This window comes from Akebia trifoliata, chromosome 5, assembly GCF_017979445.1.
Source record: "Akebia trifoliata isolate Shusen 1 chromosome 5, ASM1797944v1, whole genome shotgun sequence".
Taxonomy (NCBI): domain Eukaryota; kingdom Viridiplantae; phylum Streptophyta; class Magnoliopsida; order Ranunculales; family Lardizabalaceae; genus Akebia; species Akebia trifoliata.
Genome location: NC_141379.1, coordinates 2282542 through 2310507, shown reverse-complemented (window position 1 = coordinate 2310507; position 27966 = coordinate 2282542). Strand labels below are relative to the sequence as shown.

General features: G+C 35.7%; 3 protein-coding genes across 4 annotated transcripts; 2 read left to right on the top strand and 1 right to left on the bottom strand.

Annotated features, from left to right (window-relative positions):
* Positions 1-1992: 1992 nt before the first annotated feature.
* On the top strand, positions 1993-11116 carry DIS1 (Actin-like ATPase superfamily protein). The gene is made up of 9 exons (XM_086442012.1): positions 1993-2431; positions 2523-2985; positions 5334-5480; positions 6400-6492; positions 6714-6833; positions 8547-8657; positions 9137-9262; positions 9334-9432; positions 10132-11116. The coding sequence occupies exons 1-9, from the start codon at positions 2382-2384 to the stop codon at positions 10210-10212; spliced, it is 1290 nt and encodes a 429-aa protein (XP_086298138.1). The 5' UTR covers positions 1993-2381; the 3' UTR covers positions 10213-11116.
* Positions 11117-11769: 653 nt separating this feature from the next.
* LOC147400944 (Ku70-binding family protein) lies at positions 11770-16697 on the bottom strand. Its single transcript, XM_086442013.1, has 5 exons — positions 16544-16697; positions 16290-16411; positions 15883-16020; positions 15694-15777; positions 11770-12173 (listed from the first exon to the last, which is right to left on the bottom strand). Exons 1-5 carry the CDS (start codon positions 16650-16652, stop codon positions 12039-12041), a joined length of 588 nt encoding a protein of 195 aa, XP_086298139.1. The 5' UTR covers positions 16653-16697; the 3' UTR covers positions 11770-12038.
* A 3414-nt stretch (positions 16698-20111) lies between these two features.
* On the top strand, positions 20112-26969 carry LOC147400943 (uncharacterized). Of its 2 annotated transcripts, XR_015178291.1 has the most exons (3): positions 20112-20417; positions 20954-23009; positions 25604-26969. XR_015178291.1 is itself a non-coding variant. In XM_086442010.1 (2 exons), exon 2 carries the CDS (start codon positions 20999-21001, stop codon positions 22877-22879), a length of 1881 nt encoding a protein of 626 aa, XP_086298136.1. In that variant the 5' UTR covers positions 20112-20417; positions 20954-20998; the 3' UTR covers positions 22880-23148. The 2 variants fall into 2 exon arrangements, 1 of the variants encoding a protein (XP_086298136.1); XM_086442010.1 differs by lacking the exon at positions 25604-26969 and having other exon boundaries at positions 20954-23148.
* The last annotated feature ends 997 nt before the right edge of the window (positions 26970-27966 follow it).

Here is a 27966-nt window from a genome sequence, read left to right as displayed (position 1 = left end):
TAACACATCATTTTTATTTAAAAAATGACTGCAAAATTTTCATTTATATATATATATACTAGACTTACGGCACGAGCATCTTATTTTGGGGTTAGATAAGTAAAAAAGGAAAGATGATAAAGATAGAGAGTTATTACTAAAGGGGGTGTGTAAAAGAGAAAAAATAGTTAAAATCGAAAGAATATTATTGAAAAGAGGGGAGAGGGAGAAGAGGAAAGATAATAAAGTTGAACGGGTGGAGAGAAAGTAGTGTAGAACTCACTTTATTATAGTTGGAAATGACGTTTATCCATCACAAAACTGTAGTAGAATGAGACTTATCATTGTGTATTGTTTTATTTTATTTTATATATATGGGTAGCATTTGGAGGCCCTAAAGAGAGTCAAACATTTTTCAAAATAGGAGTTATAAGTTTCGAAATGAGCTAATTTTTTGTGAGTATGATCTTTATAGTGAAGAGATCATCCTCACCAAAAATCAATTCATTCCAAAACTTTTACCCCTATTTTGAAAAATGTTCGACATAATGTTTGGCTCTTTTTAGCGCCTCATAACACTTTCCATTTTCGTTTTTATAGACTCGTAAAGAAGAGCTTCTATCAAGTTATTGTAATTTTATATAAATCACAAACAACCCACATGAATTTTACTTCTAAAGATGGTAAAATCGAATGGATATTATTAAAAAGAAGAGAGGAGATGAGAGGGGGGAGGAGATGAAAGATAATAACGTTGAAGGAGTGAAGAGAAAATAGTGTAAAACTCACTTTATTGTAATTGGAAATGACGTTTATCCCTTACAAACTGTAGTAGAATGAGACTTATCATTGTGTTTTGTTTTATTTTATTTTATTTATATGGGTGATATTCGGAGACCCTAAAAAGAGCCAAACATTATGCCGAACATTTTTCAAAATAGGGGTTACAAGTTTCAAATGGGCTGATTTTTTGTGAGTATGATCTCTATGGTGAAGAGACCATCCTCACCAAAAATCAGTTCATTCCGAAACTTGTAACCCCTATTTTGATTTATGTTTGGCTCTCTTTAGGGTCTCATAATGCTTTCCATTTTCGCTTTTATATAGACCCCTAAAGGAAAGCTTCTATCAACTTATTGTGATTTTATATAAATCACAAACAACCCCCCATGAATTGTACTTCTAAGAGTAAAATTGTTGAAGTCCAACTTTTGATAGTTGACATTGGGAGTTAATTATAACCCCAATGTTCCTATGAAAATTCACCTTCGAGTTATAGGCAAATTCCATTATGCAATGGTGCAAATCCATGGACTCCCTAGTCCAATTTATTATTAGTCGTGATAATTTGATCCCCCTTCTGATATACTCCCCCATATTCTCTTGACGTGGCATGGACATAGAATCATATATTTCCTCAGGATACACAATTGCACATCCACATAAATATGTGGGATTGTATATTTTGAAGAAAAAAAATCCATGGCTCCCTGCACATTGCCACATTAGGAGAGTAGAGGGGGAGTAAAAAAAATTATTTATTACTTGAGGGAATAAAAGATGTTTGATAGAGATTGAGTTTGGTTACTATCAATATATCTAAATATAGTTGATGATCATCGTTTGTTCTCTTATACTAGGCTCTTGGCGAATTATCATAAAAATTAAGGAGAGTTATGAAGAGTTGGAGACTTGCAATTTTTTGAGGTTTGGCATTCCAAACATGCTCGAATACAATAATTCCTAAGCTCTCTTCCAAACATGCAAATTTTTTTTTTACATTTTGTATCAAATTTGAATCCAAAGATTGACATCAAAATTCTAATAGTATTCTGATCTTGGAGGGCATTTAGATCATTTTTGTTAGTATCTTATTGAAGACTGAAGTCAAGGGGTATGGAATTAGTTTGAAATCAGAGTGGTATTTGTAGATTTGACAAAAATTCTGAGGGGTACCTCAAACCTAAATAATATTTGCTCATTACTGGCTTTTTGAGAGACAGAGAGTCTTGTTTGATTGTCAAGAAAAGAAGCCAACAAAGGTAAAATAACAAATCCAAGCTCACAAGCAAAAGAAAATCGGTCCATTAAAGGCTTTTGTGTATGTGCGAGAGAGAGAGAGAGAGAGAGAGAGAGTTGTTTGATTGGAAAGAAAAGAAGGCAAGAAAGCTTATGATGATGACGATCTCAGCCTGCAAACCCTTCGTGTGTCTTTGAAATGGATGGATTACTAATCCGCAGGTGCAGTAAGTTGAGCTGCCGCTTTTACGTGGGATCGACGTCTACAAGACCTCCTTCACGCATCCCTAGGAGCCCACCACGACCATGATCCTATCCCTTAAACCCTCCTCTTTGGATCTCAACCGCAGATCCACCTCAAATCATCATCTCTCCCTTCTCCAATGGACGCCGCTTCATCTCGTCCGGCTGTAGTCATCGACAATGGCACTGGGTTCGTACACCATGCCCACTACCTGTTTGACAAAATTCACCCCCCCGCCCCCTTTTTTTCACAAAGTTTTAATCTTTCGATTCTCTTTCAGGTATACTAAGATGGGTTTTGCTGGAAACGTCGAACCATGCTTTATAATACCAACTGTAGTCGCAATCAACGATTCCTTCTTGAACCAATCGAGGGGTTCGGGAAAGGGAAGCAATTGGCTTGCGCAACACAGTGCGGGCGTTATGGCTGATCTCGATTACTTCATAGGAGAAGAAGCGTTATCTCGATCTAGATCGAGTAGTACTTATAGTCTTAGTTATCCGATTCATCATGGTCAGGTAGAGAATTGGGACACAATGGAGAGATTTTGGCAACAATGTATTTTTAATTACTTGAGATGCGATCCTGAAGATCACTACTTTCTTCTAACCGAAAGCCCACTTACGGCTCCTGAGAATCGCGAGTACACCGGAGAAATTATGTTCGAGACTTTTAATGTTCCTGGTCTTTATATAGCGGTGCAGCCCGTTCTTGCTCTTGCAGCTGGGTACACCACTTCTAAGGTCAGTTGTGTTGGATTTCAGTTTTTTTCAAAAATTTCGAGTTCTAGTGTTAATTGCAACAAAATAATGGTGACAAGAGATTTTGGGCAGTATGTGCATTAGCATGTAAGTTTAAAAATAGGAATAGTAATTATGTAAGATTAGAAATGTCATTATAATTGTTATAAAAAAAAATGTCATTATAATTAATTTAAGATATTATTCTTGAAATTTCAAATAATTTAGATTTATAAAGTATTGTGCCATTTAATATAATGAAAGAGTATTTTTTTAAATTTTAAATTTTAAATAATGTGGATTAGTGTTAAACTGTTAACAATACAAACCCTTCTCTCATTATATACATCAAAAAGAGCCACATGAAATACACCTCGTTAAGATAAGGTGACTGTGTTCCATGAATTAGTTCGACAATATATGTTACTCGACAAGAATAGTTGAGGCACTTGCGACTCGATAAAAATATTTGAGGCACTTGACTAATAAATGTCTAGAAGGATTAGGTGTACAAAATACAAAGCAAAGAAGAGACTGAGAATGATTGTACATAATAAAAGAGGGAGACCCACTACTTTTGAAAGTTTTAAATCACAGGTTACAGTAGGGCTGGCAACAGATCTGGTGTGGGTCGGATGAAGCATATGTCTATATCCGTGTTTGTAGCCGACTCCATATCTGAATATCGGATACAATTTTGTCAAGGATATTAGTATCTGATTATTGCCCCAAATTTTTAAAGTATATTTGGATCCGACTCGTACCCGAATTTTGAGTGGATATCCTAGTTAAATAAATATATTTCATTGTGAGGAGAATAGAGGAACCATAATTTTGTGTTATATTTGTACCTCATTGTGAATTTACCATTTTAAATTCAAATAAATGGATATTCAGGTCGGATATGACACGACACATATTTGCGCCCGAACCTAAGAAAATTTCAGATGAAATTATTATGGGTAATTTTATCCAAATTCTTAATCAGATAAAAAAATGTATGCATACATGAATAACTCGGGTTGGATGTGTCAGGTAAGCAGATATTTTTCGACCAATTGCCAGCTCTAGTTATAAGGCAATCCAAGGATACTTGGATATATAAGCAATTTTTTTGTGTGGCAATGGTGAGTAGCAAAAAAGAGAGGAAGGATATCTTCATGTTAAGCCATGAGAAATACTAATAATCCCATTGGTCTCTGTGGGAGCCAAAAATCTCTCACCACTATCTACTGTACATGTGTCACCTAGATCAATGAAATCATTCTCACTAGCTAAGAGGGTATGGCAACCAAAGTTTGGACCTTCAAGTTCCCAATCCTAACTCAACAACTTACATAGCCAACTTCATATACTAATAGGACCTGGGCTTGGTCCTAGATTTGACCTCTTGTATCAGCATTCTCTCACAAACCAAATTGCAAACCTGTACAAAGGAAACCAGTTCATGGGAGGTTCAGTTTAGAATCATGGAATGCAACAAAAACCACGTACCAACAAACCCAATTGTTGCAGTTCACTGGATTTCTTCATTCGGTTCAGTGAACACAATGTAACATTTGAGGGAACCAAGTTGTGAAGAATCAACATATTTTCTTGAGAAATCCTATTACTTCTCTTCCTATTAATCAAGATCGAGGATTGGCAATGAAGATTTTCCACCAGATTACTCAGTGTGAAATTCATCTCGTTAAGGATCCACATTAGATTGGATTATGACTTTCTCTTAATTGTTTTTTTTATTATTTATGATTATCCAACAAGAAGTTGTTGATAATTGAATCAATTTTCTCATTATCTTTAGGGATTTAATCTAAAAATTGAAGATCAATTAACAAACGCATTGAGTAGGAGTTGAGAAAAAGGTCACTCCATTTTTTGAAATTTTTTATACTATACGACACCAGCTCATAGTCATGTTAAAACACACAACAACTCTTATTCAAACAAATCTTAGCTTATAAAATAGATTGTTTTCATCTATCATTTATATACTAGTGTATTTCATGTCCATGGGCTTTTAAATGTTTTCATTCTCTATTATATCATGTTTATGAACAAAATTATTTTACCAAATATATCTCATAATATGTGAAATAAAGTGCATGAACTATGTGTCTGATTATTAGGCTTGTGCAATTTTAGGAGCATCTTTTTGGTAAATTGAAGGCTTACAAATTCAAAAAATACATATAAAATTAAGGCTTATGCCTCATACCGCCTTGAGGCTTACACATCACCTCACATAGGCAGACCTCCTCAAGTATTCCTCACGACTTTTATAAAACTTGGTCTTAACTACAACCAATTAATGGTCCTTGCACTTTAGATTAACCAATACATTTTCTCAGTGTGAAATGACAGGGGTTGTAGTGGATGTTGGAGATGGGGCCACACATGTTGTACCTGTTGCAGATGGCTATGTTATTGGGAGTAGCATCAAGTCGATTCCTATTGCTGGAAAGGATGTTACACACTTCATCCAACAATTAATGCGGGTATAAGAAGACCCTTGGATTTAATCTTTCTAAAACAGTATATTTTCTTGGGGTATTTTTTGAATTGGCTTTATTGTATCACTGTTAGCACTGGTATGTTTACAATAGAGTCTTCTACCTTTTTAACCTCAATTCTGTATTTTCTGAAAATTTCTCTCCTAAGTTGAGCTCTGCAAGTGGTGAAATGCACTTGTTCACTAACTTTTTCAGATTCATACTTTTATATGTCTGGCCATTCCTGTAGTCATAAATTATAGGTAAGTGCCCATTGTGGAAGTGACCCATGCCAAACAATACCAACAGTGAGTGAGTAATTTTCACGTTGAAAATAAGACTTGTTGTGAACAGCTTATGGTGAATGAAACCATGGTGAGATGTTCAAGAAGTAGCTTTTTTGATGCTGCAATCACCTAAGGTTAGTACTGCATAAGTCTCGATGATGAACACCAGCCATCTAAACTTCAAACAAAGATTGTCTGAAGGACAAAAAACTACAAAAGAAACAAACTTCACAAACTCCTAAAATTCTCCATCACATTTTCTCTTTGCATCAATATGGACCCCTTATTTATTGTACTGTTGAGCCTACTATCCTTTTTTTTTGTTTTTGTGTAATGAATATTCTAATATTTGCAAAATTCTGTGTGAGATCTTTTACTGTATACTGTATATTTTTCTCAACAAATTAAATAAGTGTCTAGATTTTAGAAAATATCCAACAGGGCAATGGGAGATGCACTACCATATTTGGTGACCTATCTTATTGTAATGGGTATATTGGGCTAGTTGAATGATGGAGGGGTTGGTAGCAATAAAAAGAGCACAGTACCGTTCAAAAGTATAGTTAAATGGATTCTGGGGAACTGTTGTCATGATTAGCTGTGAATTGTTGTTTGCATTTTGACACTTTTTCATATAGGAAAGAGGAGAGCATGTACCACCAGAAGACTCTTTTGAAGTGGCTCGAAAGGTGAAAGAGATGTATTGCTACACTTGTTCAGATATTGTCAAGGTAATCTTTACCCTCTTTACATTAGCTAGAAATGAAGTCTTTGTACCATTCAGGACTGCTTATTCCTTTTCCTTTCTTAGGTTCTAGACAATATATACAACTCGTTGCAAATTTTCAACTAATCATATTTCTTTTAGCATTCATTTTATGTTTGTCAAAGAAATACTGGGTCCAGATGAGAGATTATATCATGACAGTTCACAATTCTTCCATGGTTTCAGGAATATAATAAGCATGATCGAGAACCATCTAAGTACATCAAGCAATGGAGGGGGATTAAACCAAAGACAGGGGCACCATACTCTTGTGACATCGGCTATGAACGCTTTCTTGGCCCTGAGGTTCGTTTTACCTTGATATTGTTTTCTTATTTATCTCAGTTTATCATAATTCAGAATATTGACCGACAGTTTTAGCATCCAAATTTGAAATATATGATTCATAGCAAGGTTACTGATTTGAGGGTTGTCTTCCACAATGTGTTTAATAACGATGTTTGAAACACTGTTGGATGTAGCATATATGGTAGCCAATCAGAAAGAGTACACAACAAAAGATAGAAATACCTACCTAACAAGAAAACATATAAAGAGCTAAATAAACTGAACTAAGATAACACTCATATGAAATCACTGGAGGAATGCTCATCAAAAACATCCATTTGAAATCATGTAGGAACCCAGAGAACACACCCATACGAAATCACTGAGAAGCTAATACCAAACAAAATTTTAGACTTAATTGTGACCACCGACTCCTATCTAAAGACCAGATCCTCAGAATACACCCATTTGAAATCACTGTAGGGATGCTCGTTGGAACAACAGACCTTAATTGTTTATAATGATGCCTTGAGACTTTCCCGTCTACAAAATTATCGCTATTCCTTTCCGTCCAAATGCCCCATCACTTAAGTGGTAAGACCTTGTGGAGGTTGTTCCCAAGGTCATAGGTTCAAACCCCTTCTTATACTAAATGCTAACTGTTAACCACTAACCCCATGCCAAGCACAAAAAAAAATTAATAGCAAAAGGAAGAAGACTCCATAATATATAACCTCATGGTCAAGAGTTGTAGTTTTATGTAAATTGATCGTATAACACTACCTACTGATGCTTTTTTCTCTTCTTTTTCTTTGTTCCTTGTGTGGAAAAGTTGCATCTCAATCCTTACATTGGTTTACCTGATTTTAATGGATCAGAGGCTTTACTTGAGGATTGGACATGAATCCTAGAGACTATGTACATATATTCAAGTCAGAATGACACTGGGTTTTGGAAGATTCTCTTTGGGTAGTTAAAACTACCGAGTGTCAGAATGACACTCATTATTGGAAGCTTCATTAGATGAGAAGTTTTAAAAAAGAAGTATGAATTTCGCTAAATAGAGAAGAAATGTGATAGGAAACTTGTTGCTTGAATACAATACAATCCCACATGCTCCCTCTTTAGCCAGAGATTCTGCCTTATCATTAGATGTTAAGTTCGTTAAAAACATAAAATTTAAGCCATCTTTTGGGGGTCTTAAATTTTTGCATATTTTGAAAAAAGAGCATAGAATCAAAAGAGATTACAAGCAAAAGAAGAATGCAAAATGGAGACATTTTCTTAAACTCGATACTAGACTCCAATTTCCCCCCTTTTTCATTGAACATTTAATGAGGAATATTTGCTTCGGGATAAAATAATGGGAACAAGCTAATCAGCCAGAAGAAAATGGGAAGGATCTGTTTTCCCTCCCCATTTCATATGTTTGGCATACACACAGGAGGTTGGTACTCACTATATGTTGATCTGATTGGCTAATCATAAGTGCAGTTCTTTTATAGTTCTGGAAGAGAAAGTGGCAAACTATCCACACAAAAATTAACAAGAAACCATGATTTTCAGAAAAGAGGAGTATGAATATGAATTGGATTGCAACAATCATCTTACCAGACAGAATCCTATTCTTACTATGCAATCTCATTTTTTTATTTTTTTTCCTTAATTTGTTCATCTGTTTGTGTCTACTTCTGTATTTGATCAAGTTATTACTTTTGATTTTCTATGCAGATTTTCTTCAATCCTGAGATATACAGCAGTGAATTTAGCACCCCTTTACCTGCTGTAATAGACAAGTGCATTCAGTCTGCACCAATTGACACAAGGAGGGCTCTTTATAAGGTCAATTAGTTATACTCGGGATGAAATTATGATTTCTGTTTCCAGAGGAAACCTTTGGTAAAGATAACTAATACTACAAGATTTCCTTTGTTGGGCACTGTGGGACATTTAATTTCATGCCACGGTCGGGAACATCACTTGATGCCTCCTAGGGGAATTTCCTTGGTCAAGATTCAATTCCATCCAACCATCATATAAGTACCATCTTTTCTAAACTGTGGCCATATTTTCAACTTTCTAAAGAAAGTGATATCGAATGGCAACGAAGCTTATAATCATGAAAAGTTTAGACTCTTAAAGAGTTTTGACCTAAGAAAATCTCCCAAGTGGGACATTGAAGGTTGAATCCAACCCTCTGCATAATATACCAATGCCCAACAACAGAAACTTAATGTGTGGTGAATCTAGTCAGGTTTCTTTCTGTTTCTTTTGACGTTTTTCCTTCCACAACTTAGTGATTTTGAAGTCATTTCTCTCAGAATGTAGTGCTATCTGGAGGATCAACTATGTTCAAGGACTTCCATAGGAGGTTGCAGCGGGATCTAAAGAAGATTGTGGATGCTCGGGTTCTGGCATCCGATGCCCGACTAGGCGGAGAAGTAAAAGTAGGTATTTGTTAAATAAAATTTGATTCCTTGTGAATAAGGGCTTACCTTCTTATTGTTTTTGCTTCCAGTCGCAGCCAGTGGAGGTCAATGTAGTCAGCCATCCTATTCAAAGGTTTGCAGTTTGGTTTGGAGGCTCTGTACTTGCATCAACACCCGAATTCTACACCGTATGTTCTTCTCTTCTAATTCAAAATACATCTTGATCCTTCCCTTTATACTCAATAGTTTAAAGGTTTTGATGACTCTTATCATAAACAAAGTATTTGTTGTGAATTATTTGCTGCTAATGAAACTGGAATGTTTCTTGGAATATAACTTCTATCTTGTGAATGAATGCTTCAACCCTTGAACCTTCAAATCAAATTTGAAAAGTTGATATATTGAACTAAAGATAGCTGCCTCCCGAGTCCAAAACAAACTAAATAATTGAACCAGTAATTGAAATGTAGCCTCCTGAGTTCAAAACAAACTGAATATTTAATCAATAATTGAAATGGAAAGAAATGTTAGTTCATATTAAACTGTGAATCCATTACCTAAGAAAAAGGATTTTTTCCCCCTATTTTGTTGTTATTTTAATTTTTCTTGCATAGATGAAAAATCCTTGCCAGCTACATAAGAGATGCCTTGAACATAATTAAAACAATGCCATTGTGTATGGTCCATGCCCTTTTATTTTAGATGTAACTCGACATCAGATTAGCAAAATTTTGGAGCTTTGGAAGGGGTGGGAGGGTGAGCTAGTGCTCTCTGATAATGATGGCCATATTTCCTTCCATTTGATTTCATTATCCTTATCATTTATATCGATAGCAAAGATTAGGTACAAATTTTGAAAGCAAAGCTAAAAAATGTTTTCTGTGCAGGCTTGCCATACTAAAGCAGAATACGAGGAGTATGGAGCGAGCATATGCCGTACAAATCCCGTCTTCAAGGGAATGTATTGATATGGGTATCCAATTTCTTGTCGTCATTGATTTCCAGGGCATCTACTGATGGACACGTTCAACTATCTGAGTTGCCATTACCTCTACCCCCTTGCATCGTATATGGGTCCAGATTCATTTTTTCCAGTCATATTTTTGTGTGCTCTCATTCATGTATTGAGAGGTGTGCTGCTGCTGCTGTATGATAGATAGATAGATAGATATTATTAATCTCATCTGTAAGCAAATGAAGGGGTCTCAAGGTGCTTTTAGTTGCAGCTGTATTCTTTTTTCCAGAAAGCAATTAATTTGTCTTTCAGAGTCCACAAAGGATTTAGCCTCTCCTCCCCTGTAGTAAACCAAGCAGTAAAAACTTTTGTGAAATAGAGGGTTGTATTAGTGAGAGACGTGAATGAAGTAATAAGCTGAATGGTATTTTTAGTATTTAGCTTATAAGTAGATTCCATATACATTCATTTATTTTGTTGGGGGTGAATCTATATGGCATTCCCTTGGAAGTTCCAATCTCTCTCTCTCTCTCTCTCTCAGGGAAGAGGCACTAGCAGGAGATGTGGTGGAGGTTCTCAGCCTGGGTTGATTGTTGTCCAATTTTAAGCACAACTCTACCCATTTAAAGTTAGCAGTCATCATCTTGCATGGCAACTGATATTTAACAACGGTAGAAGTAGAAGCAGTAGTTAAATCCGAATGGAGATTCAGATTTCTGATTAGTGAGAGATTGGTGTTTTTTTTTTTTTTTTTTTTTTGGAGTTTAGTGTTCTGAGCTACTTTTCAAGGTTTTTTGGTGGCACTAGCATTTAAGTTTTGAAGTACCTGGTGTGGAATTATTTCAGCTTTTGTTCGTCTTGATGTACAATCATGTTGCACGTATGTAATAATGCATACAAGAAGAGCTCTGATACCATTTTGTCGACTGCTTAAAAGCTAAAAGTAGGAGAAAATAGAGAAGACAATCAGAGGAGAATCGGAAAATTTTCCTAATAAAGTGAAAATGAACGAGGAAGGTGATCTGCACTCCCAAAATATGGCAAAATGGTCACTGTACTCAAAAATTGTGAAGAATGCAGATGCGATACTACTTTTATATTGTAATAAAATAATAATTTAGTTTCCAAACTTTTGCAATCTAAATCCAAATTACAGACGCAGTAATAATTTGGATTTAGATGTTCTTCGCTTCAATTTGAGGCAGTAGCAATTCTGACCTTCGGTTTGTTCCTTAAGATGCATCAGAGAAACAAAAGTTTCAACTATTACCCAATCTCTCCTATTAAAATAGGGAGCAACTTAAAATTATGTTTCATCTATGGACACTCTATCAACACAGTTCAGGCCATCTCCATAAAAGTCCAATTCTCGTAGCCAAGGACCCCCAAGATTGTCAAAAAATGAGAGATTGTGAGGTTGGTCCTCTTCCTAAAATGTCCATAACTAACTAAATACAAGTAAAAGATGATCCCTGATCCGTCATTTTAGATGGAATTGGATGGAGGAACAACAATCAATCGATCCCTTATTTTGGTACAAGGCTTTGATGATGCACAAAAATACTGAATATAAGTAAACAATGAGATCTCAAATGGATTTTAACCATTAATGTGTGTACATTCGGCTGAACAATAAATAACATAAGCAGTAAAATCAATTGCAATGAGAAGATCAGATTATGAGAGAAACGAACTTTCGAACCAATAATCAAATACAGCTCAAAAATGGAAGGGGAATAAGACAAATTCCTTTCTTCTCAGAAGCCAAAGTTGGGTTCTTTTATATGCTTAAGTTTTCAATTAAATAGGAGACAAAGAAGACGCAGGGGAGTACTGTTCTCAAGGAGCTCTGTCAAAGGGTTTCGTGTCATTGTAACAAACATCCCAGACAGCTTCCATGGCATCCCTTGCAGCTGCTTCTGAGCAATAAGGGTTAGCAATAACCGACTTCATAACTCTTCTTCTGATGCACTCCTTCAAATATCAAAGTACAAAATAACACAAAATTACCATCTTCAACACTTTGGAATAATATTATAAATTAAATTAGATGATAGAATTTCAACTGAAAGCGAAAAAAATAAAAAACGCTAGCATATGGCCCAACCACAGGACGTCAACAAAGATGCAAAACAGACGGCCCAGAAACAGAAAAGCACATTTGAGCATCAAACCCTAGTGTGTTTACAAAATTCAAGAGGCCTTGGAAACTAGCCTTTCATAATGCAGCTAGATGTGAGATGCATCAGCTCCTCATTTTCTATTAGTTCTTTCCATTTTTTAGTTTGTTGTATGAGTATTCAGTATTCACTTTCAATGTAAAACTGCTAAAAGGGCTGTCGACCAAAGTTTAAAACATTTACCTCCCATTTGATTCCTTCTAGCTAATCAGACAACCTACTAATTCACTTGGCTTATAAGATTTTTAACTTGCACTCCGACATTATTCCTGCATCACAGATAGATGAGACATGGTATGTGGAGCTTCCTGTAGGACATATATCAGTGGACATAACAGAGAAGAGTTTGTTTAGCTCTCCTATATTAGGGCTTAAAACGGGTCGGATATGAGTATGTCCATATCTCAGATTCATATCCGGAGCCGCTCGGATCCTAATAGCTAAAATCATATCCGAACCATTTTACTTTTATCAAATTCATATCCGAACCCGATCCGATCGAATTAATTGATTCGGATCAGTCGGACCGGATAATGTCAACCCATTTAAGGTTATTTTAAATAAAATTGTTTAAATATGGTTAAATAGTGACTTGAACTCAAGACCTTTCCATTTTAAAAAGAAATCTTGACCACTACACCCAACTATTCTTGGTGGATGGAAGATAACTTGAAAAATATAAAAATGCAACTTGCAAAATAATATATCATTCGGATCTTAGCGGATATAGGAATGAATCCGTATATCCGATTCGGATCAAGGGACATCAACCCATATCCGAACCATATTTTTATTCGGATATACTTGATGGGACCAAACCCGCTAAATTCGGATTCGGTGCTCTTAGATTTCAGATAAAATCCATCCCATTTTAAGCCCTATCATATATTGAGGGACGAAGGGTAGAGATGCTTTTGTGGTCAAAGCAAATCTGAGCAGTTTCTTTCCGTAGCAACCAAATTGCTGCGATGGCAAACATGGTTTAAAATGCCTTTTAGTTTCGATGTCAGTATTTCTAAACACCACAATATATATCGATACATTTTAAACACTCGGAATGTAACGATAACTTCCAAAACATTCCCATTAAATTAAGAATAACCAAATAGAATTAAAGCATGCTTCTTTTTTTGATACATAAAAAGCCTGCTTTTCACAGTGATACACAGTACAACATTCTGAAACAAGCACTTCACATTTTGAAGCATTGAATTTTATGTGTCAATATTGCTTGTTAGTGTTCATAGTTGGTTAGCTACACAACTCCTGCAGTGCATTAGTTCTGGTTCAAAGAATTTTTTTTTTTTTTAAAGCAAAACTTAGCACTGGTTTTTATGTTTGGGATCATGGGACATGGATGTAACACAAAGATCCGTTTGAGTTACAGGCTTAAGTCCAAAGCCAACTAATCATGGTTTGAAGGTACACAAATTAACATTTGGCTGGTTGTCTGGTTTTCTAGTCTTGTAGAGTGTTTTGGATGCATTCAGTTTTCTCCTTGGTGGAAATTTCAAATATTAATATATTTATTCATCAAATAATTTGAAGATGATAAGTTGAAATTATATCATAGAAAAAGAAAAAAGGAAAAAATGGGGTTGAGATTACCCCCTACAAAACAAAAGTTATCAAAGGAAGATAAAACAATACAACCCTCTAAGTCCCCTCCAAGGCACAAACATGGTCCCATCTCACAACAAAATCCTCGAAAAATGTCCCCTTTAACTCCTTAAATACCTTTCCACAGAAAAATAACAAACCCAAAATACATAGAATGATCTCCTCTAGCTGCAATTCTTTTCCATCAAAGGTGCACCTATTGCTTTCCTTCCACAATCCCCAATAAATGGCAAAAGGAAGCAAATTCCACAAGATTCGCTTAGCTACTCTGAATGGAAAATCCCAACTAAGCCAAGACTCAAAGAGCTCCTTGGTAGTACTAGGAAAGCAACCAGCCAATCCAAAGAGAACAAGGAAATGAGAACAAACATGACGAGCAAAGCACAATGCAAAAGGAGTTGATCTGTTGTCTCCCCGTTTCGCAAACATTATGAATAACAATTAGGGGAATGAAAACCTCTAATGATCAATTGATCCATGGTGGTCAATCTTCCCCAAGCAACTAGCCAAACAAACATCGAGATTTTTTAGGGGACTTTGACACCCCATATAAAAGAAGCAGAAAAATAAAAGTTAGACCTCAGCATCCCAACAACATACATCAATCAAACCGAAAAGCTCCCATTCCTTGAACCATCCCAAAGTCTACGATCTTCCAAAGCTTCATACACCTGAAATACTCCAACTAACTCTAAAAGCCGGTCCATACTACTCATCTCTCAATCATTAAAATGCCTTCTGAATCCAAAATCCCACCCCCTATCATTACCCTCACCCACCAAAAAAGAATCAATAGTCTTTCCGTTCTTCGTAGACACCGTACATAAATCAAAGAAAAGCTCCAAGAGAGGTATCACCCCACACCACCTATCTTCCCAAGAGCATATCCTATTACCTCTTTCATCTTTGAATTTTACCTTCTTGCGGAATAATAGAAGTCCTCTAAGAATACCCTTCCCAACCCCACATCCAAAAGCCTTTTTTGCATCCTAGCTCTCCCAATTCCCACCCAAACTCATACCCACAACATGAGATTTTACACGGTTCACCTGAAAGCTACATCCACGGAGGTATGGACATTGGAACTCGATTTCAGTATGAAGAAAACGGGGCAAATCGATACAAGAAATCATCTCTATCACTTAGCATCACATTCTTCTAGATCTTAATCTTCCCAAACCTCTCAACCTCTCCTCTCTTGAGTTTCTTTCTTCTCTACTCTCTCCACTAGAAAAAAAACTTAGACTCACAACAAAAGAAAACAAAAACCCTCTTTTTAGAAGCATCACAAAGTGAGCCACTTACATGAGTTACAAAAGTCCAAACCCAAACTATCTTTGGACCAACCCAAAAACACACAATTGGACCGGACCTAATTGTTTTGAGCCATACTTCAACAAGATATTCCAAACTTAAACAGAAAACAAGCAATGTCATAAGATCTCAAACTATGTTGTTTTCTAGAAAGATGTTGAACAACCCATCAATCCTTTGAAGTGCGCAAGATATTTTGCAATCTATCTTCAACAAGGTCAAATTTACTGTCTTTGTAAGAGTTATAAGCTCACAACATCAACATGGTAAATGAAAGTCTTCTAATTAATTGAAAACAGATCAAATACCATAACAAGGATCAAGAAACCAAAATAAAAATGACTGATATATCTTGAGTTCCAAAAGAAACAAAGACTAACTTGTTCATGACCCCGTATTTTCGTGAATCCACGCAACAATTCACGTTTGAAGTGGCAATCACCACTTAAATGGCCAGCACGAATCTGAACACATTAAATGAAAAAAAAAAAAAACTAACTTTAGGAATTAATGAAATCCTCCACAACCTATGGGTATGTGTATAAGAAAAAAGTTAGCATCAAGCATACCTCGCTACAAGCATGATGAGCACAATTCGTCCAATCCAAGTTTGCAGCTCTACAGTCGTCGTAGGCATGGATCAGCTCGTGAATAACAACTTGGTCCACCTCATCTTGAATGTTCATGTGGTTACTACATACCATTATCTAACACAGACAACCACACAAATAAAATTAAAAATTAAAATTAAAAAAAAAAAACAATCAAGAATTTTGAACTTGGGTTTTACTTAACCACTCATTGGGTCCCAATAATGAGTTACAGAGAGATTACAGGTTCATAGGTTCTTAAAGATTTTGGTTATATGTAATTTTATTACTAGCTATTTTGAAATCTAATTCATCCAACAAAATTGAAATTTTCACGCGCCAAATCGATAGATTAATAAACAAACGAACATAATTAAGAAGATTACCCCTTCACCTCGAACATAACCCCCGCTGATCTGTTTGTCGCAATGGACGGCCTTGATGAGGTTGTCACCCACAAAGCACCCAGCTTTCTCCAGATGCTCTCTCAGAAACCTCACCATTGGAGCTGTAAAAAATCGAAGAGCAATATAGTGTTAGAAGAAAACCCTATAAATCATATTGGAAGCCTAATTTCCAACCAAAACCATTAGAGATAGAAATAGAAAGAGAAAGAGAAAGAAAAATAGGGTTTATTTACTTCTGAGACTCTTCCGGATCATTCCTTGGCATTCCTCCACTGTTCTTCCACCATTACCGTACGAGGAGGAGCTACTCGATGCGGCTTTTGGCTCCGACTCCTCCGCCATTTTCACTCTCAGCTAGAGAGAGATCGGCGTTCTGTGGGACTCTGTATTGCGAGCAAATTTTGATTTACCCCTCTAATTATATTAAATGTTAGATACATCCCTCATTTTTTCAATTATTATTATTTGATCCCTTGACTGAAGCCGACAATTTGGACCTTGACCAACGCAAAAACTTGAGTGGGGCACCCTTCCATTGCTTTGTTTGTTTTTGTTGTGAGAGGGTGTTGATCGTGTTCAACCTGTTTGGCTCATTGCACTAGTTCCTGGCTGTTGAGAGTATTACTTGTAACTTGAAGATAAATTCTTTGTTTAAAAAAATTATATGTAAAATTGTTCATTTTGAATTAAGTTGTTGAAGTTGAGAGAAAGTTATTATTCCTGAAGTAATTTATTAAATTGAATATACTGTTTGGTAACATTTCGTCTAATTGTGCTGTTAAGATGTTGAACTGTTTGGTAATCTGTTGTCTAGAATTTGTTGAATGAAATAAAAAATAATACTAAAAGAAAATATTATTTATTTGATATAAGTAATAATATGTTAATAATAAGTATAAACATAGGATTTAATATTAAAAATAAAAAATAAATTTCAATTTCATTTTTTTTATATTAACATAGTTAATGTCTGTCAAATAAACAATAAATAATTAAATAAAATTTGACATCATCATGTATATATGGCATTATAAATTTGCTGAGCAATTTCATCTTGTACAATATTCATATCAACAATCAATTCTTCATTTTATTTAAGAAAATTTGTATTCTTGTACTATCTTACCTTATGGCAACTTTTACCATTTTTAATTCTAAAACATTCAAACAACTTCAAAATAATAATGCAATTATATAAATAAAAATTTAAAAGGTGTCTATTAAGTTGTGATTTCTCTCAATTTCTCACAAACATGAAAAAGGGAGATATCCCAAATATTATGCCTTTCTATAAATACAATAATTTTATCATTATTAAAAATAAAAAAATAAAATATGAAAATAAATATACACAAAATAGATTTAAAAAGTCATTTTGAAAAGAAAAAAAAACTACCAAACAATATTTTGAAAAGGAGCAATAAAATAATTTCAAAATAAAATGTTTCCCAAAAAACAAAGATTTTTTTTAAAAAATTCTAAAATAAAGAGGTGTTCCCTTTCTTTATAAAATGAAGAAGAAAAACAAACCACACAAAAAATAAAATAAAATAAATAAAGAGGTTTTCCTTGCTTTTGTAGATATAAAGAAGATGGAAAACAAATAACAAAAATCCAAATTAAAGGGACATTCCCCTGTTCTTAAAAAACATATAAAAAGAAAAAGAGTGGAAGAGAGAAATGAGAAGATTGTTACAACCTAAGCTTTTTCTTCAATCCATAAGTTTTTCTTCTTATTTTTAAAATCAAAGAGTTCCAATGAGAGTGATAGATAGAGAGAGAGAGAGAGAGAGAAAGGTATTGTGTAGCCGAGGAATTCGTTCAATTTGTGTTGTTGACTAATTTGACAAAAAATAATCGAACTTGGTCGACTGCTAGCTTTCAACTTAGCAAGCAAAATAGGCTTGTTACGTTGCACCAATGTTTTTGGCATGTTTAATGCCTTCCCACAACAAAAGCAAACGCAGTAAAAGGTTTATCTAAAAAAGAAAATTGCTTTTCTTACTAATTTAGTAAGTTTCAAAGATTACTAAAGTCCTTGGGCCCACATTGATTATCACATTGGCATCCAATCCAACACCACGGCATTTTAGAATTCATGAAAAAACTCATATTCAAATAATAATAATAATAAAATATTTTGAGCTTCATCAAGATGTTGAAAATGGATGGCTATCGAACTCCTAAATTTAAAATTAAAATCCAGAGGTGAAAGATATATATATATATATTTGGAATATGAAGAACAATAAGATCGAGAGAGAGAGAGAGAGGGGTAGATGGTAAACAAGGAGAGAATGGATACAGAAGATGGTTAGAGTTTTCATTTGATAAATAGTCGGAGAAGATGGTGTGTGCATAGGAAAAGATAACAAAGTAATTTCCTTCTTCTTTTTATTTTTTATTTTTTTAAAAACACTTAAGTGGGCACGAAAAGAGTATATGGTGGGGCCAATAGCACGACTCACAAATAATAATTATTTTTGTTATAATCTGAATTAATTGAATCTCATTTTATGTTTATATCCCAAATATTCTAATTAAAAATATATATAGTTATACGAAAAAAAAAAAAAAAAAACACCATAATCAAATGTAGAGTAGTGGGCAATTGAGTCATCGATATTAATTGATTCATTGAATTTTTAAAATTGAATACAAGTTTTCGAGACAATCTCAAATTAATATATTGATCATAGGTGTGATTTTTTGAAAAATGTTGAAGTAAAACCCCCCCACCCCCCTCTCTCAAATTCCAAAAATAAATAATTAATTGAAATGATTTAACATTGCAACAAAAATTGACTGCAATCGTACAAGTTGGCAATTTTTTTTTTCTTGAAATAATGTAGATTAAGGTATTGCGAGTAGATACGAATAATTGTAATAACATAAGATATGATTTTAGTCATAATTGAATAAAGGACCATAATTTGTTTAATCAACCCTAAATCATTAAGGCTTTGATGATTTTAGGTGTGACTTTTATTGTACTTAGGAAATCCCCAACCCTTTAGGGATGGGACTAATCCCTAAGGTTTCATACCCTGACCCACGAAAACATGATCTAATTGTTTTTTGGTATGGGTTTGAATCTTAAAATCAAGATTCGATAAAATCCAATCCAATATTGGATTGGTCCCAAATCAACATGATCTGCAGTTATTCATTGCCAGTCATAGAACCCAAGATATCGGTATCATATGAATTGGTTTTTTAGAATTGATATCACCACACCAATTCCTATGTGAATCACAACAAATTACAATCAGTTGGTGTGGCGCTAGTAAAGGTTGATGTGCTTACATTCGTAAATTTTTTTGCATTGGGATACACAATTGCAAAGTAATTACTAGGAGTGCAACTTGATTAGGTTTGGTTTAGTTTTAAGTCAAATTGGAACCGAACCAACATAGGTCAGTTCCACTAAATAAGAATTAGAACTGAATCAAATTCCATTGGAACCAAATCAATCCAAATCGAATTAAAGTCGGTTTAGTTCGGTTCGATTTTATGGATTGTCAATATTCTAAAAATTGTAAGTAATATATTTCAATAAAAAAATAAATATATAAGAAACATAAAATTACATATAATAATCACTAATCTATTCATAAAAAAATATTAGTTTATCTATAAAAAATCACTAATTTATGTCCTAACTCATAAAATAATTCATAATAATTATTATATACATATATATTTATTTATTGTATTGGAGTTCGACTCTCAATTTGGTTCGATTCTATCCAAATTTGATCATCCGAAAATCAAATCAAATTGATCGATTCTCTATTTTCGTAATCCAAAATCGAATCGTAACTTATTCCAAATCTCCCCAAAACTATCGTTTGGTTTGAACCGGACAGTTGCACCCCCGAGTAATTACTCCTAGCAGCCGAGTTAGAGAGAGATAGGGGTTGGAAAAAAGAAGGAAAAAAAACATTGGTACTCCAAGGGTAAAAAAGCTGGAAGACCGAGGAAGAAGAGTAAGGGAGCATCTAACCTTCTTCTCTTGTTCCCATTCTCATCTCTGACCTCAAAGCAACCCAAGATCTCACAATCTCCTTTTCATTCGCCTCCTCTTTATGGTGGTAATCTTTCCTGGTAAGAAGTCATGTTTAACACAACTAGATCAACGATTTGTAGTTGTTTAGATGTTTGATAATTCTCTTGAATCTTTAATTTTTTTTTGTTGTTTTGTAGATTTTAATAGTTTTTTTTTTTTTTTTTTATAATGGTTTTACGAGATGGGTATTAGAGATTTCTCCTATTCTTTAGAGTTTACAAGGTGGGTATTGGAGATTTCTCTGTTTCTTGTTGTGTTGCGAGATTAATTTTAGAAATTTATATATTTTTGATGGTTTTATGGAGTGTGTTCTTGAGATTCATCTATTTCTGATACTTTTATAGAGTCTTTCTTGAAGATTCCTTTGTTTTTTTGACTTTGCCATGTGTGGGTATTTGAGATTTCTCTTTTTCTTCTTTTTCAATGGATTATAGAAATTTTCATTTTTTTGGGGGGTGACTCCATAGATTTTTTTTTTTTCCTGTTTAATATGAAATGGATTCTTAAATTATCCTTTTTCTTTTATACAAGAAGATGTTTCTTTAATTTGATTTTATTATCATTTGTTATATAGGTGAGAATATAGAGATATCTGTTAGTTGTTTCATTTGGAATATAAATGGATCCCATGGCCGAAGAACAATTGGATTACGGAGACGAAGAGTATGGAACTCAGAAAATGCAGTATCAGAGTGGGGGAGCAATATCTGCACTCGCAGATGAGGACTTGATGGGGGAAGATGATGAGTATGATGATCTGTATAACGATGTGAACATTGGTGAAGGTTTCCTGCAGTTGCAACGGTCCGAGCCGGTCTCATTAGGGGGTGTGGAGAGTGGAGGAGTCCAAACTCAGGAGACTGATGGTCCCGGGTCAAAGGCTCCCGAACATGGTGCCTCGCAGGACGTAAATATTCCTGGAGTCGTGGAAAGGAACGATTCAAACATTAGAGCCACTGTCCCTGACCAGGCCAAGGGAGGGTTTAAAGGGAGTGTGTTGGAGATGGCTCGTGAAATTCAAGTGGAAACTACTGGGTTTCGAGATTCAGCACCCATGCCCCCCAAAATTGGTGTTGATCCAAACCAGATATCAGGAAAGTTTGTTAGTGGGTCGTCTCCGTTGTCTGATGCAGGCACTGGTGCTCCCAGAGTTGCCACGCAAATTCCTATCAATCGTCCTGGCTTGAATATCAATCGTCCAATGGTGAACGAAAATATGAGTCGTCCGGTTGTAGAGAATGGGGCCACGATGCTTTTTGTAGGAGAGTTGCATTGGTGGACTACTGATGCAGAGCTTGAAAGTGTGTTGTCTCAGTATGGTAGGGTTAAAGAAATCAAGTTTTTTGATGAGAGAGCGAGTGGGAAATCCAAAGGGTATTGTCAAGTCGAGTTCTTTGACGCGGTTGCTGCAGCATCTTGCAAAGAAGGTATGAATGGTTATGTTTTCAATGGGCGAGCTTGTGTGGTGGCTTTTGCTTCCCCACAAACTTTGAAGCAGATGGGGGCCGCTTATCAGAACAAAACCCAAGTTCAGGCTCAGTCTCAACCACAAGGAAGGAGGCCAATGAATGATGGGATTGGGAGAGGTGGTGGAATGAACTATGGAAAGGTTGGTTGGGGGGGTAGAGGTGGGCAGGGAATGTTCAACAACAGAGGTCAAGGTGGTGGAGGACCGATGAGGGGAAGAGGAGTGGGTATGGGTGCAAAGAGCATGATTGGGAACAATGGTGGGGTCGGAGGGGGTTCTAGTGGAGGGATCCCTTATGGACAAGGCCTTGCAGGCCCTGCTTTGGGGGGCCCAGCTGGTGGGATGATGCATCCTCAGAGTATGATGGGAGCAGGATTCGATCCAATGTATATGGGTCGAGGAGGTGGTTATGGAGGGTTTCCTGGGCCTGTTTTTCCTGGAATGGTTCCTTCATTCCCAACTATGAATACAGTGGGACTACCAGGTGTGGCGCCCCATGTTAATCCAGCCTTTTTTGGCCGGGGAATGTCGGCAAACGGAATGGGAATGATGGGTAGTACGGGGATGGATGGACATCATGCAGGTATGTGGACTGATACGAGTGTGGGTGGAGGATGGGGAGGAGATGAACATGGGCGGACGAAGGAGTCAAGTTATGGTGGTGATGATGGGGCATCTGACTACGGGTATGGAGAGGCAACCCATGAAAGAGGAGGACGGTCCAATGCCCCATCATGGGAGAAGGATAGGGGTTCTGAACGTGATTGGTCTGGGAACTCTGAGAGGAGGCATCGTGATGAGAGAGAACAAGACCGGGATAGGTCTGATAGGGACCACCGATACAGGGAAGAAACAGATGGGTACAGGGACCATCGATTGAGAGAGCGTGACAGGGATAATGGGGATGACTGGGATAGGGGGCAGTCCTCATCTAGGTCTCGGGGAAAGTCTAGTATGATGCAAGAGGATGATCACCGATCTCGATCGAGGGATGTGGATTATGGGAAGAGGCGACGTCTACCTTCAGAGTGACAATCTATGGGAAGTAATTGAACAGGCCTTGTAAAAGCTACATGTTTGACTTTTCAGGTGGCTACAACTGCACCTACCATTACTCCTGCTTATATTGTCTCAAGAAGGACTAAGGCTTCAGGTTGAAAGAGTAAGTTTTTCACTTGTGTGGTATAGGAGGGAAGAGTATACTTCCTCTACTTTCATATTGCTTTCTACTGAACATCATTAGATGCAACAATGAGACTTTTGTGCTTTTTTAAAATGAGTAGTAGTGTTTTAGTTGCATACCCACGGGGTTTTTCTATGTGGGGGATAGGATTTTTAGTATTCTGATGCCCGGATTTTTCCATTGGTTTTACCTTTGTTTCTACCAGTGTTTGTTTGTCTGAGACAAGTTGGTTTTACCTAGACACGGTTGAAACCTTCTTTGATGTTTGTCTGAGACAAGTTTGTTAACACAATTTGCATGCTTGCCCCTTAGGCAAAACCCTTCAATAATGTTAGATGCTGAGAGTAAACGAAAAAAATATTAATTGATATTTAATGGCTTTTTATTGTGTTTGTATGTCTGAACAATCTGAACAATGGAGTTGATTTTTTTTTTTTTTCCCTTTTCACTTGTTGCATTACTTGATTTCTGGAATTTTGTAGTGAGGGGTTCAACCATTTCTATCCATGATAGTTTTATAGTAAGACCTCATACAAGATTGCTCCATGCTTATCTTCTTTTCTTTTTTTCTTTTCCTTTTTTATGCTTGAGATTTGACTAAAGTGAGGCTGAGTTTCAGATTGTTTGTCTTAATCCTTTGGAACTGAGCAGTTGATGTACCGGATTTTCTTTTCTTTCACTTGTGTAGAAAACCTAGAAGTATGTCTTCAAGTGGGTTTATTCTTTTGAATTAGCTTGGTCATATGTTGGGTTTTTATTTTGTATGCACACTTACTCATTTAGCTAGCTAGTATTTTTTTTTTCTTTCTATTTCTAATAAATTTTAAAGTATGGTTCTAAATGTTGAGAGTATCTCTTGGTTAAGAGATACCCGAATATTTATTTCGTCTGGGGAGTTAGGCAGATAAAAGGAACAATAACCAAGGGTGGGGATGGTGTTAGGGTGAATAGGTTTGCATCAAGGTACATTTTCCCAACATATTGATGACTAGGAGTCCCCTCTTCATTCAGAGAGATTAATCACATCCAAATCTACTGCGACACTTTATATGTTGTGTGGTCTTATTTTATGTCGCTATTTCATTTCTGTGGTTGTTTGCCCCACTCAGTTCTTTCACTATTTGAGATTTTGTAAAGTCAGGTCCTTTGAAGAAGAGAGAGGATAAGATTTACTACCTTTTGCAATTTTTTGGGATTTATAGAAGGAGAGGAACCCCTTTCATGTTTGATGGGAAGAAGCAGTATTGTCATGAGCTTATAATTAGCATTTTGGATTTTTCATTTTGTGAAACAAGATGTTTGAGGAGTTCAAGGGTGTCTTCTTCAAAGACCTATTCGGATGGGATTCAGTTTATAAGCAAGAGGGCTAACCTCATGTTTTTGTTACTCTTCGTTTTCTTGCTTTTTAACCTTTTTTATTAAAAAAATTCTACTTATCAAAAATAAAAATTGTTATAATACTTTCGATAACAAAAATTTGTAAAAATTGTTTCCCATCTTTTCTTGGAGTTATGTAGAAGAAAGTGGGAAGATGATATAACAAAGGAAAGAAGTAAGGGGCAAGTTGTTGGTTACAATCCAGCTTAACTGAATAGCAATTTAGTATCAAGCTCTTGGCAAATATGAAAGATGTGGATATTGTAAGGAAAGTTCTTTGGGCAGAAGTGTTTCCTAAAGTCTAAATCTCCTTGAAGTGCAGCAGGTTTTGTTCTTAAAATTTTTCTGCTACTATGTCCCGATGGATCTTGACCTAGCCTCACCCAAGACCAACATGTCTTGGGGGAGTCAACTTGGTCTCATTTGAGACTTATAACCATGATTGGCGGAGTTTGGGGGTGAGGAGTTGGAGGTGATATTGCTAAGTATGAAAAGGGATGTTATTTGAGGTGAAAAGTTGATACAGTAGATGGCAAAGAGAATGATGGGGATGAAAGAGTTTTTCCTTAGAGAGTCTCAAAGGTCCTTTTTTGGAAGTTTTGTGTGAAGATATTACAGTGTGACCAATTTGCTCCTCCACATATGGGACAACCAACAAGCAGTCTTCATCGTAAATAGTTACATCTACTTCTATTACCTTATTAGCCAACCATATTTGTTTTACTGCTGTTAAAGACAAAGTTGTCTAGGGTGTGTTAATGTAAACTTTCTGTGTGCATTTGTAGTTTTGGCTATTGCAGTGTAATATCCAGGGTTGTGTAATTTGTAAGAGATTTTAGGAGATGATCGGCTATCATTTGTCTCGGAAGACATGGCTCTGGATTAACATGGTTTTTTAGTCAACCTCAATCTTTTGGAATAAGGTTTTGATGGTATGATGATCAGCTATCATGTGTTTGACCTACATGACAACAACACAACATTTATAGTTTTTTTTTTTTTTTTTGCTATGTTGATTAGTATCGATGTTTAGTATTGACACTCAACACACATAAGAAGATGCCGCTTTTTTATTTTAGTAAATTTAAATAAATTTCTTTCTAAAAGAGATTGGGTATTTGACCTTCATACTATATTAAATTTCTAAACACCATTATGGTTTTGATTGGGATTTTCCTTTTTATCAACATATCCAGGGGAGTAAAGCAGGCGATTCTTTACATCCACTGCTCAATCAGCCTATTTGGTTACCCGAAGGAATGAGTTTGGATTGTGTACCTCAATCGGGTACATCAGATGATGGCTATGATCTATGCTCAGTGTGAAATAGTCTCGATGATATTGGCACATGCCATGTTAGGTCAAGAAAATACAGTTTTCATCCTTGCTTTCCTTGAAGACTATGTAACCAGTTGTAACTGTAGTTATGCCATGTATAGGAAAGAGTCAAATAGAGTTGTAACATGATGTCAGTTTCGGACCTAGCCCACCATGTCCATTGGCAAAACACTGTTGTGTTTCATGTAGAATCTCTTCTGTTTCATTAGGTTTAAAACATGTAATGAGTTTTTTTGTTTTTTCTCATCGTGTCCTTCTTCACAGTGAATTTGTCAAGATGTTGTATAATTCTTTCAGTGGTTTATACTTGTTAAAATTCAATACATTGTACCATAATGTTAGCTCTACATCTTAGTAGTGTGAGTGAGGGCTGTGCTGTTGGTAGTTGATGCATTGTAACAATGGGGTTTCCTTCCATTTGTAATCGGCGACAACAAGATTTAATGCACTCATTTTTGGTTGAAGCATCTAGGGAAGGAAATATTACTTTCAGTTGTATTTGCTTTGTAATATGTAAACGCTGGGTGTCATGTGAGTTTGCTGCTGTATTGTATTGGGGTTGGAAGAGTTCGGGATTGGAAACTCATGGTCTTTTTCCTGTTAATGGGTCATGTTTGTTGGGCTGGTTGGTCGATAGGAGATCACCACATTTGTATTATCAATATTCAGTTGGTCACAAAATGTAACTTCGAATTTTTATTATTTTGGGGGGTGTGTGTGGTGGTTTTTGGGGGGGGGGGTGTTCATGTTGTATCTGAATCTAATCGAGCAACTAGCTTCTGAGTTTCAGTGGTTAATAAGGCTGCATTCTTGATGGTGGTTCTGAATTTTCAGCTAAATAATGTTCCTTCTGATCAGGCTGGGGGTGTGCAACTTTGTCGATAGTGAAATTTAAACAGTTTTGTTCTACATGTATTTGAATGTCCCATGAATGTAATCAAGATGTTCTTTTATCCATTGCCCCCAAGGAAAATTTCAAACTCCATCTGGTACAGTTTTGAATGCGATCTTGATGTAGGTGCCTGAAATTGGTTATGTATTGTACTTATGTTGTCAGTTTGGTTGTTTGGGTTTCTTTATAAACCAGTATGTTGGTTCTTGATGTGTTTTCGTTTATTGGTGTTCTTTGTATGATTTGTAATCTTGTATAGATTTAAAACCTTGAAACATAACACTTGTATGGGTTTATCAAGTTGTTCATGGTTTGGGTTTCTATTGGTTGTTTGATTTGATGTAGTATCACCTTCTTCCTTTGTTAGCATTATTGTGTGAAGCTCATGTAATCAGTGGGACAAAAGTTCCTTTTCTTGCTTAATCTTTTATAGGGAATGCTAACATCCAATACTTCATGAGCACGCTAGCATTGTCCAACATTTTTTTTCCGATAAAGACAATGGTGTATTGGTCTTTTACATAATAAATGTTTGTTTGTATAATAAATACTATAAGCATTTTAAGTATTTTGAATTAAATATATATATTAGTGAATGCTTTGGATATCAATGCCAACATGATAAATGCATTCATTAATGGTAATAAATGTATTTATTGAAAAAAAAAAGAGTGTTGGACAATGCTAACGTCCCCATGAGGTCTTAGACATTAGCATCTCTCTCTCTCTCTCTCTCTCTCTCTCTTTATATATATAGAGAGAGCAGTTCTGTAGCCCTAAAGTTTGTCAAATATTTTTGAAAACATGGGTTAGAAGCTTTGGAATGAGCTGATTTTTTGTGAGGATGATCTCTATGATGAGGAGATCATCCTCACTAAAAATCAACCTATTCCAAAACTTCTAACCCCATCAAAAGTGATTTACAAAAATTGGACGGTCTATGATTCTTCAATTTGTAAATTAGGGTTAGAGATTTCAAAATGAGCTCATTTTGGGAGAGGATGATCTCTTCACCGTAGAGATCATCTTCACAAAAAATCAGATCATTCTAAAGTTTCTAACCCATGTTTTGAAAAATGTTTGGCATAACGTTTGGCAAACTTTAGGGCCGTTGAACCGCTCCCATATATTTATGTCCATGTGGTGATTTGTATTGCTGAGTCTCATCTGTCCTCTAATGTCCTTTCTATGTATATTTTGATTTGTATTTTGAAGTAAGAAGATGGTTTTGTTGGCTGTTTGTATCGATGTCTTAAAGACTAATAATCTCTTTATGATGTCTTGGTAATGGTTTGAACTTTGGAGTCTATCTGAGTCATCGTTAGCAAT

Bases quoted from the DNA above. Each gene is read 5' to 3' on its own strand.
- LOC147400944 (XM_086442013.1), bottom strand. From the start codon at position 16,652: ATGGCGGAGGAGTCGGAGCCAAAAGCCGCATCGAGTAGCTCCTCCTCG. The intron at 16,021-16,289 runs GTAATCTTCTTA...TGTCTGTGTTAG, and splicing joins GTTATGTTCGAGGTGAAGGG to ATAATGGTATGTAGTAACCA. The intron at 12,174-15,693 runs GTTAGTCTTTGT...TGATATTTGAAG, and splicing joins AAATACGGGGTCATGAACAA to GAGTGCATCAGAAGAAGAGT.
- DIS1 (XM_086442012.1), top strand. From the start codon at position 2,382: ATGGACGCCGCTTCATCTCGTCCGGCTGTAGTCATCGACAATGGCACT. The intron at 2,986-5,333 runs GTCAGTTGTGTT...ACATTTTCTCAG, and splicing joins CTGGGTACACCACTTCTAAG to TGTGAAATGACAGGGGTTGT. The intron at 9,433-10,131 runs GTATGTTCTTCT...TTTTCTGTGCAG, and splicing joins CAACACCCGAATTCTACACC to GCTTGCCATACTAAAGCAGA.
- LOC147400943 (XM_086442010.1), top strand. From the start codon at position 20,999: ATGGATCCCATGGCCGAAGAACAATTGGATTACGGAGACGAAGAGTAT.